General features: G+C 60.1%; 10 protein-coding genes across 10 annotated transcripts; 6 read left to right on the top strand and 4 right to left on the bottom strand.

Annotated features, from left to right (window-relative positions):
- Nucleotides 1-25: 25 nt before the first annotated feature.
- Nucleotides 26-1,146, top strand: COLE_00108 (uncharacterized protein; the record flags this gene model as incomplete). Its single annotated transcript, XM_018425199.1, has 5 exons — nucleotides 26-125; nucleotides 157-474; nucleotides 509-645; nucleotides 734-821; nucleotides 854-1,146. The coding sequence occupies 5 exons, from the start codon at nucleotides 26-28 to the stop codon at nucleotides 1,144-1,146; spliced, it is 936 nt and encodes a 311-aa protein (XP_018281062.1).
- A 655-nt stretch (nucleotides 1,147-1,801) lies between these two features.
- Nucleotides 1,802-2,343, top strand: COLE_00107 (uncharacterized protein; the record flags this gene model as incomplete). Its single annotated transcript, XM_018425200.1, has 3 exons — nucleotides 1,802-1,914; nucleotides 1,946-2,291; nucleotides 2,323-2,343. The coding sequence occupies 3 exons, from the start codon at nucleotides 1,802-1,804 to the stop codon at nucleotides 2,341-2,343; spliced, it is 480 nt and encodes a 159-aa protein (XP_018281063.1).
- Nucleotides 2,344-2,505: 162 nt separating this feature from the next.
- COLE_00106 (uncharacterized protein) lies at nucleotides 2,506-3,609 on the bottom strand (the record flags this gene model as incomplete). The annotated part of the gene is made up of 1 exon (XM_018422376.2): nucleotides 2,506-3,609. The coding sequence occupies one exon, from the start codon at nucleotides 3,607-3,609 to the stop codon at nucleotides 2,506-2,508; it is 1,104 nt and encodes a 367-aa protein (XP_018281064.1).
- Nucleotides 3,610-4,151: 542 nt separating this feature from the next.
- COLE_00105 (uncharacterized protein) lies at nucleotides 4,152-5,338 on the bottom strand (the record flags this gene model as incomplete). The annotated part of the gene is made up of 2 exons (XM_018420248.1): nucleotides 4,152-5,055; nucleotides 5,091-5,338. The coding sequence occupies 2 exons, from the start codon at nucleotides 5,336-5,338 to the stop codon at nucleotides 4,152-4,154; spliced, it is 1,152 nt and encodes a 383-aa protein (XP_018281065.1).
- A 2,184-nt stretch (nucleotides 5,339-7,522) lies between these two features.
- Nucleotides 7,523-7,754, top strand: COLE_00104 (uncharacterized protein; the record flags this gene model as incomplete). The annotated part of the gene is made up of 3 exons (XM_065626058.1): nucleotides 7,523-7,565; nucleotides 7,599-7,699; nucleotides 7,734-7,754. 3 exons carry the CDS (start codon nucleotides 7,523-7,525, stop codon nucleotides 7,752-7,754), a joined length of 165 nt encoding a protein of 54 aa, XP_065482552.1.
- Nucleotides 7,755-8,637: 883 nt separating this feature from the next.
- COLE_00103 (uncharacterized protein) lies at nucleotides 8,638-10,001 on the top strand (the record flags this gene model as incomplete). The annotated part of the gene is made up of 6 exons (XM_018420252.1): nucleotides 8,638-8,779; nucleotides 8,827-8,880; nucleotides 8,968-9,193; nucleotides 9,272-9,420; nucleotides 9,476-9,712; nucleotides 9,808-10,001. 6 exons carry the CDS (start codon nucleotides 8,638-8,640, stop codon nucleotides 9,999-10,001), a joined length of 1,002 nt encoding a protein of 333 aa, XP_018281067.1.
- Nucleotides 10,002-10,260: 259 nt separating this feature from the next.
- Nucleotides 10,261-11,481, top strand: COLE_00102 (uncharacterized protein; the record flags this gene model as incomplete). The annotated part of the gene is made up of 2 exons (XM_018425201.1): nucleotides 10,261-10,321; nucleotides 10,361-11,481. 2 exons carry the CDS (start codon nucleotides 10,261-10,263, stop codon nucleotides 11,479-11,481), a joined length of 1,182 nt encoding a protein of 393 aa, XP_018281068.1.
- Nucleotides 11,482-11,714: 233 nt separating this feature from the next.
- Nucleotides 11,715-12,508, bottom strand: COLE_00101 (uncharacterized protein; the record flags this gene model as incomplete). The annotated part of the gene is made up of 4 exons (XM_018426455.2): nucleotides 11,715-11,831; nucleotides 11,904-12,089; nucleotides 12,145-12,220; nucleotides 12,252-12,508. 4 exons carry the CDS (start codon nucleotides 12,506-12,508, stop codon nucleotides 11,715-11,717), a joined length of 636 nt encoding a protein of 211 aa, XP_018281069.1.
- A 637-nt stretch (nucleotides 12,509-13,145) lies between these two features.
- COLE_00100 (uncharacterized protein) lies at nucleotides 13,146-14,156 on the top strand (the record flags this gene model as incomplete). The annotated part of the gene is made up of 1 exon (XM_018427521.2): nucleotides 13,146-14,156. The coding sequence occupies one exon, from the start codon at nucleotides 13,146-13,148 to the stop codon at nucleotides 14,154-14,156; it is 1,011 nt and encodes a 336-aa protein (XP_018281070.1).
- A 415-nt stretch (nucleotides 14,157-14,571) lies between these two features.
- COLE_00099 (uncharacterized protein) lies at nucleotides 14,572-15,932 on the bottom strand (the record flags this gene model as incomplete). Its single annotated transcript, XM_018422377.2, has 4 exons — nucleotides 14,572-15,143; nucleotides 15,217-15,390; nucleotides 15,422-15,663; nucleotides 15,712-15,932. 4 exons carry the CDS (start codon nucleotides 15,930-15,932, stop codon nucleotides 14,572-14,574), a joined length of 1,209 nt encoding a protein of 402 aa, XP_018281071.1.
- Between the last annotated feature and the right edge of the window lie 813 nt (nucleotides 15,933-16,745).

The following is a 16,745-nucleotide window of genomic DNA, read 5'->3' as shown; positions in this document are numbered from 1 at the left end:
CGATCGCACAAACATACCAACAAAGATGGCCGGGTTCTTCGCGACCCCTCCAACGCTAACGGGCACGCTCCTTTCAACCGTCCCCTCAAGCCTCTACGACCAGGGCACATCCGACTGGTCACCCGGTACGACGTCACCTACGCCCCTCTAACGCAGGCAATGGCCCCCCGCCCCCCATCTTCCTTGAGGGCATCACCTCCGACACACAAGGCAACCTCTGGCTGGTAGACATTGGGCCGGGCCGAATCCTGCGTCTCGACTCCTCGGGGACATGGCACGTCGCGACGCAGTTCAAAGGCAACCCCAACGGGCTCGCAATGGCGCAGGACGGCCGTCTCATGATCGCGGACTATGCGGAGGGGATCCTGGCATATGACCCGGCCGCGGGAAAAGTGACGCCGCATCTCGCGCGCAGAAACCTTGAGAGGTTCAAGGGGCCCAACGACCTCGTTGTGGCGTCCAACGGCGATTTGTGTGAGACGCAATGGGTGAGGAGGGCTGATTCTAGATTTCACGGACCAGGGACAGACAGATATGGCGGACCCCACGGGGCGCGTGTACCGCCTCTCGGAGGGGGGCAAGCTCGACATGCTCATCGGCAACGGGCCGAGTCCGAATGGCCTCGTCCTGAGCCCGGACGAGAGCGTGAGTGCTCGGATTGCTTGACGTGCACCACTCCTCTTCACTGTTGACAGCCCACGCACCAGGCGAGAATGTCACTTTCTCACACCAGATTCTCTACGTCGCGATGACCCGCGACAACTCGGTCTGGCGCTGCCCGCTGCACAAAGACGGCACGACGACGAAAGTCGCGCGTTTTTGTGAGAGCTCCCCCGCGGCGTGTCTGACCCAGTCTCAACAAATGGCAGCACGGGCCCCGACGGGCTCACGATCGACATAGAGGGCAATGTCTTTATCTGCATGCCGCCGCTCGGGGCGATCTTTGTCGTCTCGCCGCTCGGCGAGCCCGTCGCGCGCATCAATGCGCCGAAGACCGACAAGCCGGCCATGCTCACAAACTGCATATTTGGGAGCCGCGCCGAGGACCGCAGGCGGCTGTACTTTTGCGACTCGTTGGCAGGCGCGGTCGGATATGTCGACTGGCATTGCGAGGGCGCCACACCACTGCGCGCGACGAAACAGTAGACCGGGGTGAAAATCACACTAATGCCATCGTTTTGGATGACCGAGCTGTCGTCTACGGGACCTGGATAGCCCTGGCACCAACCCATCGTGTGCTGCATCGCCAGAGCTTCTTCTGTGATCAATCCCGTGGGTTGTGCACAAGATAAGAAGCTCGCGGACACAATTGACGTCGCGGAAAGGTTTCAGGAGTACGACGCGTCCATCCGTCGAAACATCTACCGAATACAATGAAACGTGAAGTCATATTCGTGATGAACAAACCGCTGCCGCAGGTGAACATGTGCTCGCTTTCCTCATTATGCTCTATCACCAGACGACTTCCGGCGAGGCTCACTGCCTTGCCCGCTTGAGAAAACCCTTCACAGTATATCCGTGCCTGACATGACAACGTCTTGGAGACCAGTGGAAACGGCGACGACCGCAGATAAGCTCAGCTTCAAGCGGCTGTTGCCTTCCGGACCCGGCACGTCTCCCGGCACATTGAATCCAGCCTCGTGTGGTCGCTCGCTGGCTGCAAATCTTGGCCGCTGACCTGCCGAGAGAGGTATTCCTGAAGATGATTTAATGATCTCATGTGCTGCCTCGGTCAAGCGGGACGATCTAGGTGTTAAAAGCGTATCATCCAGCTCGTCTCATTTTGCCCCGCCCATCCACTATGCTCCTCGCCGTCTTCCTTTTCATCGCTGCCGCTCAAGCCGTGCGCATCCACCCCCGCGGTGCAACCCAGTGGTGTCTCACGTCCTGGTCCCCCAACACCAACATCACACTGTACGACCCCCTCGCTCCCCGCTAACCCCAGCGAACTGTGCGACCAGCCGGTCGGCGCGCAAGACTGGACTTATGCGTCGGGCCGGTGGTCGGCGTCGTGGCTCAGTGGCGAGCAGGTGTGTATGGCGCCTGACAACGACGTGAACACACCGCCTGCGCCTCACCCGCCCTCCATTACCAACGGGGCCGTCATCATCGGTCGCGAGTGCGGGTCGCGCCCACGTGAGGCTTGGACGCGGTATCGGCCCAACACGTACCAGTTCCACGGGATCCGCATGCTCACCGGCCACATGTGCCTTGACCTGCCGCGAGGAGAGCTGCGGAGTGGCGCCACGATTCAGGTGTGGAAGTGCTCCGACTTCTACAACCCGAACCAGGTGGGTGCGAGTTTGATCGAACTGACCGCAGATATGGGTCCAGGGAGACTAGCCAGAAACGCAAGGGTGTGGGGGTGAGACGCGAACTGCTGCTATTCGATGTTGCTCACTTGTAATGAGCGCACCGGTTCATGGACTCGATAGCCACCGTGACGCTTTCGGCATGGAGACCGTATTCAATTGCATTCCCTCATTCTGCTGCTGCTGTTTGAAGCTACCAAAAACTCAGGCAAGCCTCTCGGTCATGCTCTGAAGCCTCAGCCATCCACTCATCCATGCCTAGCAAGCGCACACAGCTTCGCACGATATCAGCAACATCGACCGAGGAACGTTGTAGTCTACCGGCTTGGCTGGTCTCGAGCATGCGCATGAATGCCGAATGATATTTATCGGGGACATCCTCATCAGATGGGACGATCCCAAGTGCCCGATGTGTTTCTTCCGATACGTTGACAAACGTGACTCGCCCACCATCGCCCATGCCTACGAGTCCATGTCTCCAGCTCAGGACACTGCAGACTTCCCCAGGGTCGTATGGCGTCTGATCCGCACGTATGGCTCGAAATACGACGGTGGTGTCTTGCCCACGGCGAAAGTGGATGGAATTAACGGCAGGCTCGGGACAGTGGTAGTAGCGGCCTGCGTGCACATTGACGAATATCGTTGCCGTGTGGATAGAGTTAGTCACGTGGACGGGTAGGTGCTTTTGAGAGTCCCAGGTATCAACAGACAGGATGAGGTGCTGTGAGTCCGGCACTGACAGGCCGGTGAGGTGAAAGCCGACGCTGCGTGCGACTCGCACGACCTTGAGGTTGGGCATGTGTTTCTGCATATCGACCAGCCACAGGGCGTTTTCGATCCTGAATCCGACCAGGTCGAGCGTGTGGGTGTGCACGAGAGCCGCATGGCACCACTCGACTGCCCCAGCTGCGTGTGCACTCCGGCCCGCTTCTTCCGCGGCGCCCTCGGCTGCACAGAGAAGCCGCGCCGCAAGTGAGCGCGGGCCTCGGCGCGTCCGCAGGTGCCGGCTTTCACGCTCCTCCACAGCGGCAGAGTAGGTATGCCGTACGTTACCGGGGTAGAACGCGAAGCCGGGGAGCGCAATGTCGGTGCCGACAGGCGCATGCGGACGAGAGGGCTGGCCGCGCGTGTGGATATACACTCCGTCGTAGCGGTGCGACTTCGGCGAGCGGAGGACGAGGTGCTCCGCCAGTTGGGCGTCGACGCGCTCGCGGAGGGCGCGGCTCACGCCTCGCAGTGCGAGGAGAGAGGCATGCGGGGCTAGGCAGATTATCCGATCAAGGATGTGCGGAAACATGGCCGCATCGATGGGTGCGGGCAAGTTGGTGCGGCCCAACAACATCCGCCGGTCACGCCGCTTCTGAGCATGATACGGTGCGGGATTGGGGTACGCTGGCTTACTCTGCGGGGGTCTTGCGGCGGGCATCGACTTGATGGGGAAAGCGTTGCTCGAAGGGATTGGGAGAGACGCTGAATTCAGAGCGCGTGAGGTAAAGGATTTGGGACAAAGGGAGGGATACATAAGCCGCAAGTTCAATGTTTGGCATCGGCATGATAACCGGTGACATCGGATAGTGGTTATTCCGCGGCCTTGCTATAGTTCACACAACTGAGGCCGTGCCTTCGGGCTCGAGAGTTCGAATCTCTCTGTCATCGAATCTGGAATTCGTTTTTGTCGGATTATCAACCGAACGACCTCCTGCACCGGATCGTTGGAGTCATGCGTCCCCGATACAATGCAACTTCAGCGAGTAGCGCGTACTGATACATGCACAAACAGTTGCGAATAGCACGATAGCCCAAGTTTATGGGCCTCGTCTTGCCTGTCATCCAAGTATTCTATCTTAGCTTCTGCCTTCTTTGACTGCGTCCCCCGCCTCGGCCCCCACCACCACCCTTCGCCTTGGCGTCTGCGCCGGCAGGCTCTCCCGCTTCTCCCTCATACTTCGCTTCGCGGCGGTCGCCTCGGCGGCTCTTCTCGCGCGGGTCTCGCTCCTCCCAGTCCTCCTCCCCCTTGCGACGCGGTTTGCGGCGCACCATGCCGACATCCTTGCCAATATCACTGCGCCATCCAAGCGCCTTTTCGAACCCATTCCGTCCATTCTGGTAGTCGCGCAGCGCCTGCGCCGCGCCGTCACGGCTTGTCGAGACGAAAGGACCCTGGAGGACCATGGGCTGGTCCAGCGGTTCCCCGGCGACAAGGACGAAGCGAGACCCCTTCTTGGAGCGCGAACGCAAGCACACACCCTCCTCCCCCGCCGATGCGGAGAGGACGCAAACGTGCTGCGAGCCGACCTCCTTCGATCCCGTCTCATCTCCACCGGCCGTGCCACCGACGGCGACGACGCCGTCAAGGACATACACGAACGCCGTCCACCCCGCAGGAATGGGCTGCCATGCTTGCCCGCCCGCGTCGAGCCTGTAGTCGAGGAACCAGCATCCCGCGATCGGACGGATAGGCCCGACCGCGCCGTGACTCTCGCCGCTCACAACGACGACGCTGCCACCCTCGAAGGTCGCACGCGCGAGCGACTCCGCCTTTTTCTCCTTATACGACGGTTTGACCATCTTCTTGGCCGCGGGCAAGTCGAGCCACAGCTGCAGCGCAACGGCATCCATCGGATGCTCGGGGTCCACAAGCGGCATCTCGGCGTGCACGACCCCGCGCCCCGCCGTCATCCACTGCACGTCGCCCTGCGACAGGCGGCCGTAGTTGCCCATGAAATCTTCGTGCTGCATCATGCTAGGCGTCAGCAAAGACATGTGTAGGAAACTCACCCTTCGAGCACGTAGGTCACGGTCGCCATGCCGCGGTGAGGGTGGTCGGGGAAGCCGGCGCCTTGGCCCACACGCGCGTGGTCGAGGATGAGGAACGGGGAGAGATTCCACAGCGCCGGAGTGCCAATCGAGCGCAGGACCTTCGCTCCAACTCCCTCGGCTGTGTCAAAGGCCGCGACGACCTTGCCGGCCGAACGCGCTTTGGATGTTGAGGATTGTGGTGGTGTTGAACTGATGGGACTGCTCATTTCGGCTGGGGGGTCCAGGACCGCGCCAGCCATGGCCGCGCCGAGACTGTCCAAGTCATCGCTGCTGTTGTGATCACTGCTGTTGCGAGGTTGGCTCATACTGGGCGAAGTAATGGGCAGAACAAGCGAGCTGGTATCATCGTGAAATGAATGGTGCAGAGTTGAGCGTCAGAAATCTAGACGGGAACGATGACTAACTCAGGCACTGTGAAATTCCTAATAGTCATCGATTAGCATTGTTAATGCAAGATATTTGGCGAATCCTGCTGCCCCACTTCATTCTCTCCACCTCCACAGCGTCGCAGGCAATCGCATTCCTCAGAAGCTCCGTAGACTCTTTAACCATATCACCTCCTGATCTTCGCCCACGCTCACATAGCGCCCGAGATTCCTTGCCTGCGCTCTCTCGGCGGTATCCAAGAGCGTTGCCAAGACAAGGATGACCTTCGGCCTCCGCTTGTCCCTCCAAGCGTCATGCGAGTCCAACCACACAGTCTCGGAGGTTTGCGAAGGAGGAGCAATAGCCAAGTCAGCTGCTTAACTCTCTCCAATCCCACTAGTTGTGGGGCCGGCTCAAGGCGATGCCAGAGCACGGAGTGAGCAGCGGCACACATGCAACGCCACTGACGGTGCTGACATGACGGTGACCCCTCGCACTTCCTTCACACACACACATCGCTTCGCACGGCCGCTGACCACTGAACGCCGCCACCACAGCCTGTGACTGAGAACACACAGCGACTGAGAGATGCGGTGCTGGAGATTTATGTACAACTTCGCATGGACAAGATCTGGGAGAGCACAGGGGAGGGGTCCATGACAGAGGGGTCCTGCCCGCTCGGAGCCACTACGCGTTGTATGGCTGGTGAGGCGAAACCCTGCTTACCAAATCCTGATTAGGGACGGCTTTCCCGACTGAAGCGTGAGCTGGAAACTACACTGACTGAGCTGGTGTGTGCCGAGGCGGTATCTGTCTCCTGGCGTTGTTCACAGCGAGCGCTTCACCCTCTCCCTCCCATCGCGCACACCAGTCCCACGCAGCGGACTGCATGTGAACAGCTAGGTAAGCTTGGCACAAGCTGGGCACAGTCTGAAATGCAGACCGACCAACTATCTGGGACGCAGACTGACCAACCAGACTGACCTAAGGCCAGCTGACACTGTCTAGTGTGTGAGTTCTGACACTGCCAAGGCTCAGCGGAGGTCCGCTGCACCGCTCTGTCGGTGGGGGGCACGAGAAAGTGTGGGGAGTGAGCCGAGTGGGTGCGAAGAGTGTTCGTAGGTGGGTGTTGGTGGCGTTGTGGCAGTTCGCATGACATGGTTGTCCGCTAACAAGACGTGTGGTTCGCATGACATGACGGCGCTTGGCAGGCAACCCGATGCTGGCTCCCCCCCTCAGAAATGCTATAAAGCCCGCCGCTCCCGGCTCCCAACCAGCTCCTCACCACTCTTCACTCCTCTACTCCTCTCTCCACCTCTCCTCTCACAGCCTCTACTTCACCAACCACCTACTCGCAACAGCTACCATGCTCTCTATCCTCTACACCGTGCTCCTCGCCCTTGCGGCTGCCAACCCCCTCCCCTGCGACAGCAAGGGCGGCTACTGCCCCGACAAGGACCACGACAAGGGCTACTACGACAAGCACAAGGACTGGTACCACGGCCAGAAGCCCGAGAACAAGCCCATCCCCCTCCCCACGCCTGATTGGCCCTGCAAGGACGGCGGCAAGGGCTGCAAGGGCGACGACGGCTACTACGACAAGCACAAGGACTGGTACGCCGGCCAGAAGCCCGACTACAAGCCCATCCCTCTTCCGAAGCCCAAGCCCGACTGGCCTTGCAAGGACGGCGGCAAGGGCTGCAAGGGCCACGACCACGACCATGACCACGATGGCCACAAGCCTTGCAAGGACGGCAAGTGCAAGGACGATGATGACCACAAGCACTGCAAGGATGGCGGCAAGGGCTGCAAGGACTACGACCACCACACGTGCAAGGATGGCGGCAAGGGCTGCAAGGACCACGACAAGGACCACGACCACGACCACGACCACGACCACGACCACGACCACGACCACTGCAAGGATGGCGGCAAGGGCGGCAAGGGTTGCGGTGGCAAGTGGCCTAGCCCCTACTACGGTCCGGTCTTCATCCACCCCAACGGCAATCGCGCCAAGTGCATCGATGTGGTCAAGGGCAAGCTCGCGCCCGGCACCCCCGTTCAGATGTGAGCTCTCACTTTCAACACCGCTAACCTCAGTTGGGACTGCGACCCGAAGCGCGAGCAGCGCTTCCTTCTCGCTCGCGGCAACGGTCAGATCAAGGTTCCCGGCACTGATCTCTGCCTTGAGGCTCTTGAGCGTGAGAGTCCCCTCCACGGTCCCGCTGACGCCAGGCCGCAACGGCTGTGGCGTGACCCTTGAGCGCTGCAACCGCAGCCTCCGCCAGCTCTGGTACTACACCAACGACAACCGCATCGCCGTCACCGTGAGTGCCTGGTGCTCATCGCTGACCTCAGGATAGCGGCTTCTGCCTCGACCTCCCCAACGGGAAGACGCACAACGGTAACCTCCTCCAGGTGTGGCAGTGCATCAACGGCAACACCAACCAGGTCTGGACCACCACTCCTGTGGGCGTCCCCTTCTAAGCCGCTTTCGCCCCGCCCTAGCGGCCCCATTATAATCTGTGCCAGCACGACATTGTAGACAGAGTAAAGTAGCAGTCGTGGCGAATAATTGTGAAGAATGCACAGAATGCTGGAACGACTGAACGACTGCGTGGAGGATGAGTACCGAGCGGGGCGAATCGAATTCACATTGATAACATCACACGCGCAAGAGGCACCCAATACCACCACCCGTACATGAAGTGTGCGTCCTCACAGAGGTCTCTGTTCTCGTCAGGGGTCGCATCCCGAGACATTTCATATTGCTCATTTCCTCGCCACCTCGTCCATTCAGTGGCAAATTTCAGTGTCGTTGGTGAATTGTGGATGCAAAAATGGAAAGGATGGACGAGTTAGGAATCGAACCAAAGACCTTGTCAAGAGATGTAATTTCGTCATGCTAATGACACGCTCTACCAACTGAGCTACACGCCCTTCTCCATGGACGACGGGGCTACAATGTAGAGTGCCACGGATCCTTGACTAGGCTGATGTCTGCGTCATTTCCTCGCCCCTGCCCAGCACTTCAGGAGGACCGATATAGATGAGTCTGGATTACAAGTCACCTCGACAACTGACAACGGGCAACCTCATCATCACGCACTCCCGTCTCTTCTCCTTGACCTCCTCATTCATGACCTCCGTCCTCTTCGTTGACGACTTCGACCCGCTCGTCGTCTACTCAAACTACGATGACTGGCAAACGCCCAACCCCCAGGACAACCCCATGTGGTGGAACGCGTCCGCCGACGTGACCAATAGCCCGTGGCATCAAGGTGTGTCTCAATTTGCAAGAGCATGTGAAGGAAGGCACTGACAACAGCGACATATCACTACACTGAGGTGCAGGGAGCACGCGCGGCGTTCAACTTCACTGGTAAGTCGGCAGGGGAGTAGCTGGTGGGAGGCGGTTCCTTTGAGACTCCCACCGCGCTCGGTCTCCCGGCCAATCCACTCACCCCAGGCTCCTCGATCTCGGTGTACGGTGCAACTGGGCCTACGACGAGCAGCTACACTGTCACAATTGACGGTAACGTCAACGCCCTGCAGGTCTCCAACAGCACAGGACGCACGGTGCTGTATGAGGCCCACAATCTGACAAGCGACACGCATCAGCTCGAGATTGTGAATTCCGGCAGTGGGCTGCTGTTGGACGCGTTTGCCGTTAGGCTCAAGCTCGGCGGGGAAGAGTGAGCGGCATGATGCCCCCTGTGTGCTTGCGTCTGGGTGGCATCAATCCCACGTTCCAGGAAGAAAGCTTACGCCAGCGCCACGTTGTCCAACACGACGCTCGACGACCGCGCCCCCGAAATCAAGTACGAGGGTCAGTGGACGCAGCAGCAGGGTCCAAACTTTCACGCCGGGACGAGCACGTACACGTCTGGCCCGGGAAACGCCATGATGCTCAACTTCACTGGTAAGGTCCCCACTTTCTGTCCCTCTCATCTGCGCCATGGTACTGCTGCTCACAGCAGGCTCTGCAATCTACGTCTATGGCGATCAGGTCAACGACCACGGTGATTATACTGTTTCACTGAATGGCTCAACAGTTGGCCGGTACTCGGGCCGCTCAGGCTGCAGGGGCGGGTTTGCTAAAGCATGCGAGAAGCTTCACGGCCTCGTCTTCTTTGCGGGCGACCTACCTGCTGGCAGCCACGCGCTGCGCATCGAGAACGGCGGCCCCGCTGAGGGGAACAAGACCTTCTTCGGTGAGTCGCGGCGCAGCAGCACTGCTGAGGTTGCGTAAAATCTTGCCGGCCGCCGGAAGATGATCTGTGTGGAAAGGAAGGGAGGCTAATCTCAGACTTCGACTACCTAGATTACACCGTTCCAAGCGTGTATGCTACCCGTAATCAAAGCTCCGACGGGGTCAACACAGCCAGTAGTTCGAACCCAGCGGCACCAAGAGGCACAACGCAATCGTCGGACGCGGCTTCCGCAGTATATGCCCTGCTGTGGGGCGTTCTCGCTGCGTGGGCGGTCAAGGCCTTCCTGTGAAAGACCATGTAGTCTTTCCAACCTCGTGGTAACACTGCACTGTCATCGCTGAGCTGGACCAACTGCGGCGGACACAGCTCATACTGGTTTGATGTGCTTTGGACAGATCTAGGCTCGCGGATGCATGCTTCCGTCCCCGTGCGGTGGCGCCCAAACACGAGGCGGTGCTTTTCTGCCTTCTGCTGTTACACAGCCACCACCGTGAAGGGCGAAACAAAACGCGCGCTTCTATCTCTATCATTCTCAACACCCACTCACCATGCTAGCCGGTTGGTTTAGCGAGCGTCACCGTATATTCATGAACGCGTACTATGGGCTGGGTGAGGCCACCACGCCATGCTCACGGTAGTTAACAACAGCACAGAATACGTCGCGACCTGTCAACCCTCTTCGTACTCCACAATCTCCCGACGAGGGCTCGTCGCCAAGTCTTATTCCAGAGATGATAGCACCCGCCGCCCCGCCTCAACGACCCCACCACTGCCCATCACCCTCAGCCGACTGTCCAACATTCCAGATACACCCGCGCCACCCCCTCTCTCCCTTCTACCCGCACCTCGCGGAGTCGATTGTTGCTTCCCTCCCGCATGATGCTCGCCTTGCGCTCCGAGCAACCTGCAAGGCGCTCCGCCACACAGTTGACGCCGTCTTCGTCCGCTCCCTTATCGTGACGCCAGTGGGCCTCCTCTCACCAATCGGCCGAATCCCCATCAGAGACCTCAATGCACGCCCCGAGCTTCACTCACGTGTCAAGGCGATCGACATGGTGTTACTCACCGCGCTCTCGTCGGTCAACGAGGCAGCCATCACCTCGCTCCCGATCCTGCAAGACATGTCGGGGCTCAAAATTGTGCGCACATCCGCTGAGAAGGCCCTCACGCGCTTTGAAACCACACGAAGCGTCATCCGCGTCTTCGAACCAACATACTCGAACCCCGGCAGACGTTGGACGCCGTGGCGGCTGCATGCGCGCCCCCTTCCGAACTGCGAGCGGCTCGTCCTCCTCGTCTTATACCACGAGCCCAGGGATCTGACGAGTGCGCAGCTCACCCCTCGCTTTTGGAACTTTCCGCCCTCTATGAAGGAGGTGGTGCTGCATGTGCGGCCGCACCCCTGCCCCAAGGAGGATATAACTAAATCGCGCTGCCGGCCTGACAATGGGTTCGAGGGGTGGTCGCGCCTCCTCGGGCTCCTTCGAGCGTTGTTTTACAGCGGGAAGCGCATAACCCTCGTGGGCAAGGGGTGGGATCCGGCGTGGATTCTGGAAGACGACCCGAGTCACGGGTTCGAGGAGGCGTGGAGGGCGCAGTGTACCCTCGAGTTGATCTCCTCGGGCATGGAAAAGGAGGCCGCGGCAGCCAAGGTGGAGGAGCACTTCGTGTTCGTCAGCGAGGAGGACTATCGCGCGCAGGTTGGGGAAACGGCGTGGCGCGTGGAAACGGCTGCGAGTCTGGCTGATCTAGAGGAGGGAGAGATTTAGACAGAGGTTGGTGACATCGGGGAGAGAAGGGAGTGTGCCTACGGACGGGCAGGTTTGTGGATCTGTGTTGCTATCTTCGGATGGAGTCGTCCTCATTATCATGCTCTTGGCTGGACCTCCGCACCTGCTTACTCCTCCATGCGCAGCCTCCTTCCCCCTCAACGACATATCCTTGTGTTTGGCATGTCATGTCATGCTTGTCCACCTCTATGCACTCTTGCACACACATTCATCTACAAATGCCCCTCGGACGCAGCATTGTCCATTGCCCAAATATCCAGTCGTGACCGGCCCAGCGTGACCTCAGCGCTTTGGATGCCTGTGAAGCCAAATTTCTCATACATGGGAATCTGAGCGTCAGCTTTTCAAGATCGACAAGCGAACTGCATTCCAAGGGAGGGGCGATGAACACGCCAACTTACATTCCCCTCTGTCGTCGTGGTGACCGTCACCAGCCGGCCGTCCGCGCGTGCTCGATCAACAACATGCTTGAGCAACGCGCCAGCGAGGCCCTTGCCACGCGCCCACGGTGCCACCCCGAGGAAGGAGAGGTAGTATGTGTCGTCACCGAACGCCTCGCTCTCGAGCTCGTCGACGACCTCGTGAAACTGGAGTCAGCCTCGCTGCGTGCCCAGAATTCAGTTCTCAGGGATGTCTACACACAATCTTCTGCTTCTCCGTGACATCCGGCGGTGTCTCGCGTTTCAACTCGTCCGAGTACGGCGTCGCCTCCCTCTGTCTGCCATCAGCACCGCCGAATACACACGCACCGCCTAGGACCCGGGGGCACGACAATCGCGGCCGCAACTATAAGACCGGCAGCCTCAACAACGTATACTTCGTCGTCGCGCACGCTCTCGTAGCCGCGCGAGCGGAAGTATAGCGTGATGAGGGGAAGCGGGTCTGGCGCGTCGCCGAAGAGCGCCGCGTAGAGCTCGTCGTCGAGGTCGAAGCAGGAGGCGAGGAGCTTCGCCAACCCATCGATGGCGGCTGGGTCGAGGGAGGTCAGCCGCTTGACTACTTGCATGTTCGGATTATGAGGGTTGAGAAGGGAGTGGAAAGAGGAAGAATGGTGCGGAGATGCCGGAAGATGGTGAGAGCGACTCGGCTATCTTGTCAGGATGACGTCGTTTGTCTCCGTTTGGCGGAGCCAGAACGCCGAGGTTGCGCTGTAATCTCGACGACCAGACCTCAGCTGCTCCGACGTCCCTCTTAAGCTCCCCAGTCATCCCAATCATCCTCTGAAACACCATCAGCTCCATGACGAATGATGATGTCTGGCGCCCGCATCTTTCGGGGAGGTCCTGCTGTTCACCGCTTCTACTTCAACGGCCGGCGATCTCGGTGGTCACAGCCATGCAGCCGGAGCCAAGTCTACCGCCATCACTGCTGGTGTTACGGAGGTGTAGCGGCTACCGGGAGACAGTAATCAGACGTTCTCTCTTGGACTTTAGATGGTGTCATTGAGAGAAGCATTGCCCCAAAATGAGGCCGCCGAGAGTGTGCAGGAGGCAATGATGAGCGTTCGACTCGACGCCGGAGTTATGGCGCTTCCTTAGTAGCCGCCTTCGGCCGACACTGTCCCCGACATTCCGCATCGCGCTTCGCCATCGCCCACGACCTCACTCGCGCTCTCTCGCTCACGAAACCTCCTCCTCTGAACCATGCTTCTGGACAGCGACATCTTCCCGGACCTCGTGGACGCGATCGTGCGCTCCGCCGACCTCGAAGGTCTGTGCGCCTGGCGCGCCGTGTCGCGCTACCACCGGAGCGTCGCCGACGGCGTCATCTTTCCCCATGTGCATCTGTACGAACGCGCGGCCTACACGGTAGAGGGCGTCGCGTCCGGCGGATGGGCGATGTGCGCGCAGGGCGTTCGCTGGCCCTTCTGGGCCTGGGAGCGCGGGGGCGCGCCCACTACGAAACCCCTCCTCCCTCCACCCTTCAAACACACCCGCGTCCTCGACATATCATGGCAGGGCCCGCGCTCCGAGCGCGAGTCTGAACCTGTGCCCGCCTCCATCCTGGACCTCTTCGAGCCGCGGGTAGTGCGTCTCGTCGCGTTCCGCGGCGCATATCCCGCTTTGCGGTGGCGGTGGCCACAAGCGCGCCTCATCTCTTTCGTGGACGTCAGCACGACCAAGCAGCGCGGCGGGCGGGACGCGCGCGCGCCCGGCCCCGAGACGAGCACGGTCCTGCATCTGCGGTACGATGCGCGGCGGAACGAGTTCTTCCGCCTCCTCGCACTCAGCTACGTTTTTCCGACGTTCGCGGCCACGCATGATGTGACGCTTATCATTTCGCCCGATCGGCCCGGCCCCGAGTCGCTACGCGACCGCCGCAAAACGACCGCGCAGGTTCTTAAGCGTGTTGGATACTGGATCCGGTACGGGAAAGAGGAGGAGGAGTGGGAGGGCGCCGAAGAGGACGAGTACCGCATCACCGTCGTGGTGGATGGTCTCACTGATCTCGACGAGCTGGCCGACGAGCCGCGCGCGAGTGCCGTGCGCGCCGCAGGGGAAGACGCAAAGGTGCCCCTCATGCCGGTTACGTTTGTCACGCACGACGAGTACCGCGCCCGGCTGGGGAGTGAGGACACGCTCCACTACGACTGGCCACGGCAGCCTGGCGAGCGCGTTTCACGTCGTGGGTCCGAGACGCTGTGGGTGTTGTGAGGTGGCTTGTTGCTCGCGGGCATCGTATCTTTGTGCAGCCCACGACCGGCGCAAGCCTTCGGCGCTGGCGCTGAGAAGAATGCCTCCTGCGAGATACATATCGAGCGCGCCTGCGACGCAGTTATGAGATGGGTGACTGGCTGGCTGTCTACGAAAGAGAGTCACTTCTTCCGAGGGAGCCACCCGGAAGATCGGCGCTCGCACCCCTTTGCTACGCGGTATGTCATGTGAAGGGGCTTCACTGACCTCAGATACAACCTGCCACTGACAATGGCGCCCTGAGCGACAAGTCACCGGGCGCTCGCCTTGCCGCACATCTGACCAGATAACGATTACATCTCTATACATCTATGGTTGAACGTGGGGGCCGTATGGGGTGTTGAGACATGAGATGGCGGCATGGGAGCACCGAGGCCTACGCGACAAGCTTGAGCTCGGACTTGCGGTCCTTGGCATACTCGTCCTTGTGCTTGTCCCAGAGCGCCTGCAGCGCTTCGATGTACTGGTTGTGCACGGCCTGCACCTCCTCGTCTGTGGGCTTTTCGATCTGCTTGACGGGGATCGGCGCTCCCACGACGACAGTAACGGGCCGGCGGTGAGGCATAAGGCCGTAGTTGTAGGTAAATACGCCGCGGCCGTGGAAGAATGGGACAGTGAAGCCGAACGTGCCCTGGAACCACTTCTGGAACTTGTACGTCATCGTGCCCTTTTCGTTGGGCAGCAGCTCGTAGATGTCGTTCTCGCCAAAGCCGTACACGGGCACGAGGTTTGCGCCCTCGCGGATCGCGATTTTGATGAAGCCCAGGCGCTTCTTGAGCGTGAGATTGTTCGTGCCGGGGTACGCGTAAAGTGACTCGGAGGCGCCGCCGATGACGATGCAGATGCTGCGCCCCATCTTGAGAATCGAGCGGCAGCTGCGCTTGCTGACGGACGCGAGGCCCATGCCCATCAAGATGTCGCGGTAGAGGGGGATCCAGAAGTTGGCGTCTGGCGTGAGCAGCGGCCATGATGATTCTCCGAAGCCCACGTCGCCCGCGAGCCACGGTATCATGCGACTTACCAAGCGTTAGCAGATGGCAGGTGACGCCGGGGAAGAGGGACGAGAAGCCCGTTGCCTCGGTCGCGAACGTGCACGCGGCGCCCATGCTGATGATTCCGTGCGGGTGATAAGCGAACACGTACTTGCGGTCCGCAGGCAGGTCGGCCTCCTTGACCGTCGTGATGGGGTAGTAGTCTGCGTGAGCGGGGACCACGCGGTCACTCACCAGCAAAATAACGCCAGAAGGCGGAGCGGCGGACCCAGTCCTTCCTGCGCCCGCCCTTGTGCCGCCATGCGCGGTCGACGACGATAAACCACACGGCGTAGATGACGGCGAGCGGCCGCAGCCACTTGGAAAAGAACAGGCTGCCATAGAACACGGTGAGGCAGATGGGGATCATGACGGACCATGTCGCAACGACCGCAGTCTGCAGCCGCCTGTGGCGGGGTACGACGAGGGGGGCGAATCTGGCGTCAGCGCGAGGGGGGAGAGGGGAGGGGGAGGGGGAGGCATACTTGACAGGAGGGGGAGTGGGGATGTGCACGTCCTTGAGGTGCAGCAGCTCGAGAAGGCTCGAGGATCTACTGAGCGGCTTGTCATGTTTGAGGGCAACGAGCGGAGAGCGCGGGCTGCTGCTTTCGGGGGAGGGGGTGGGTGCGGGGGCGTGGTCAACGGGCGACTTTGCGCCGTCCTCGGCTGGCGAGAGGGGCACGACGGGGACAAGCGGGGTGGACATGGTGAGTTGGGGAGTGGGAGATGTCCAGTTGTCCTTGTCTGATAAAGAGCGATGCGGCCGATGGAGGCGGGGAGATGAGAGACGGCCGTGCATGCCGTGCTCTCGGAGCTGCAGAGGGATCGGCAAAACGGCCTTGCTATGCCGATCCTCATCGAGATCTCAGGCACGTTTCGCATGGGCGCACGGCCGGCCGTGGGTGATGCGTGTTCAATATCCATCAACGGCGCCCGACGCGCGCGGCAAAGCATGGCCTGTGCGTGGGTGGTATTACATGCCCCGGCCTGTGGATGCGTACGGACGCGGCTCTTCAGCTTGGGTTCTGACGATACTGGACACGAGTGGAGCGCGAAAAGGAACGACGAGGGCTGCGGAATGGAAGCATCTCTTGACGAGAAAAATTTGTACCCACAATGGGACGCGGGACAGAAGTCTTCGAGGCACGATGCACAGATTGAAGATGGCCATGGAGCGGAGTACTGGCGTCGACATGTCATGGCGGATGATTTTTATGTCTCATGTCTCAGATTCCATTTGGCACAGAGCCATGACGCAAGCATTCTACCTCGACTTTAGCGATTTCAGCTGGCGTAAGCGGCTCCCTGGTGTTATCCTCGAAGTTGCCGTTGAGCCCCAAGCATACGTCCCAGCGGGCTGACGCCGACATGCTTGAGTAGATTGCGGAGGCATGGCACAGATCTGCCAAGCACGCAGACCAGTATTGTGACCGAACACGAGGGCCGTCGTCCACGTTCGCTCCAGGATCATCTTCTCACCAGAAGAGTAGGAAGTAGTATACGGATGCAGCAACAATAC

The sequence above is a fragment of the Cutaneotrichosporon oleaginosum genome (genome assembly GCF_008065305.1).
Source record: "Cutaneotrichosporon oleaginosum strain ATCC 20508 chromosome Unknown ATCC20508_contig01, whole genome shotgun sequence".
Taxonomy (NCBI): Eukaryota; Fungi; Basidiomycota; class Tremellomycetes; order Trichosporonales; family Trichosporonaceae; genus Cutaneotrichosporon; species Cutaneotrichosporon oleaginosum.
Note: the sequence above shows the minus strand (reverse complement) of the source record. Positions and strands in the feature narration are given on the sequence as shown.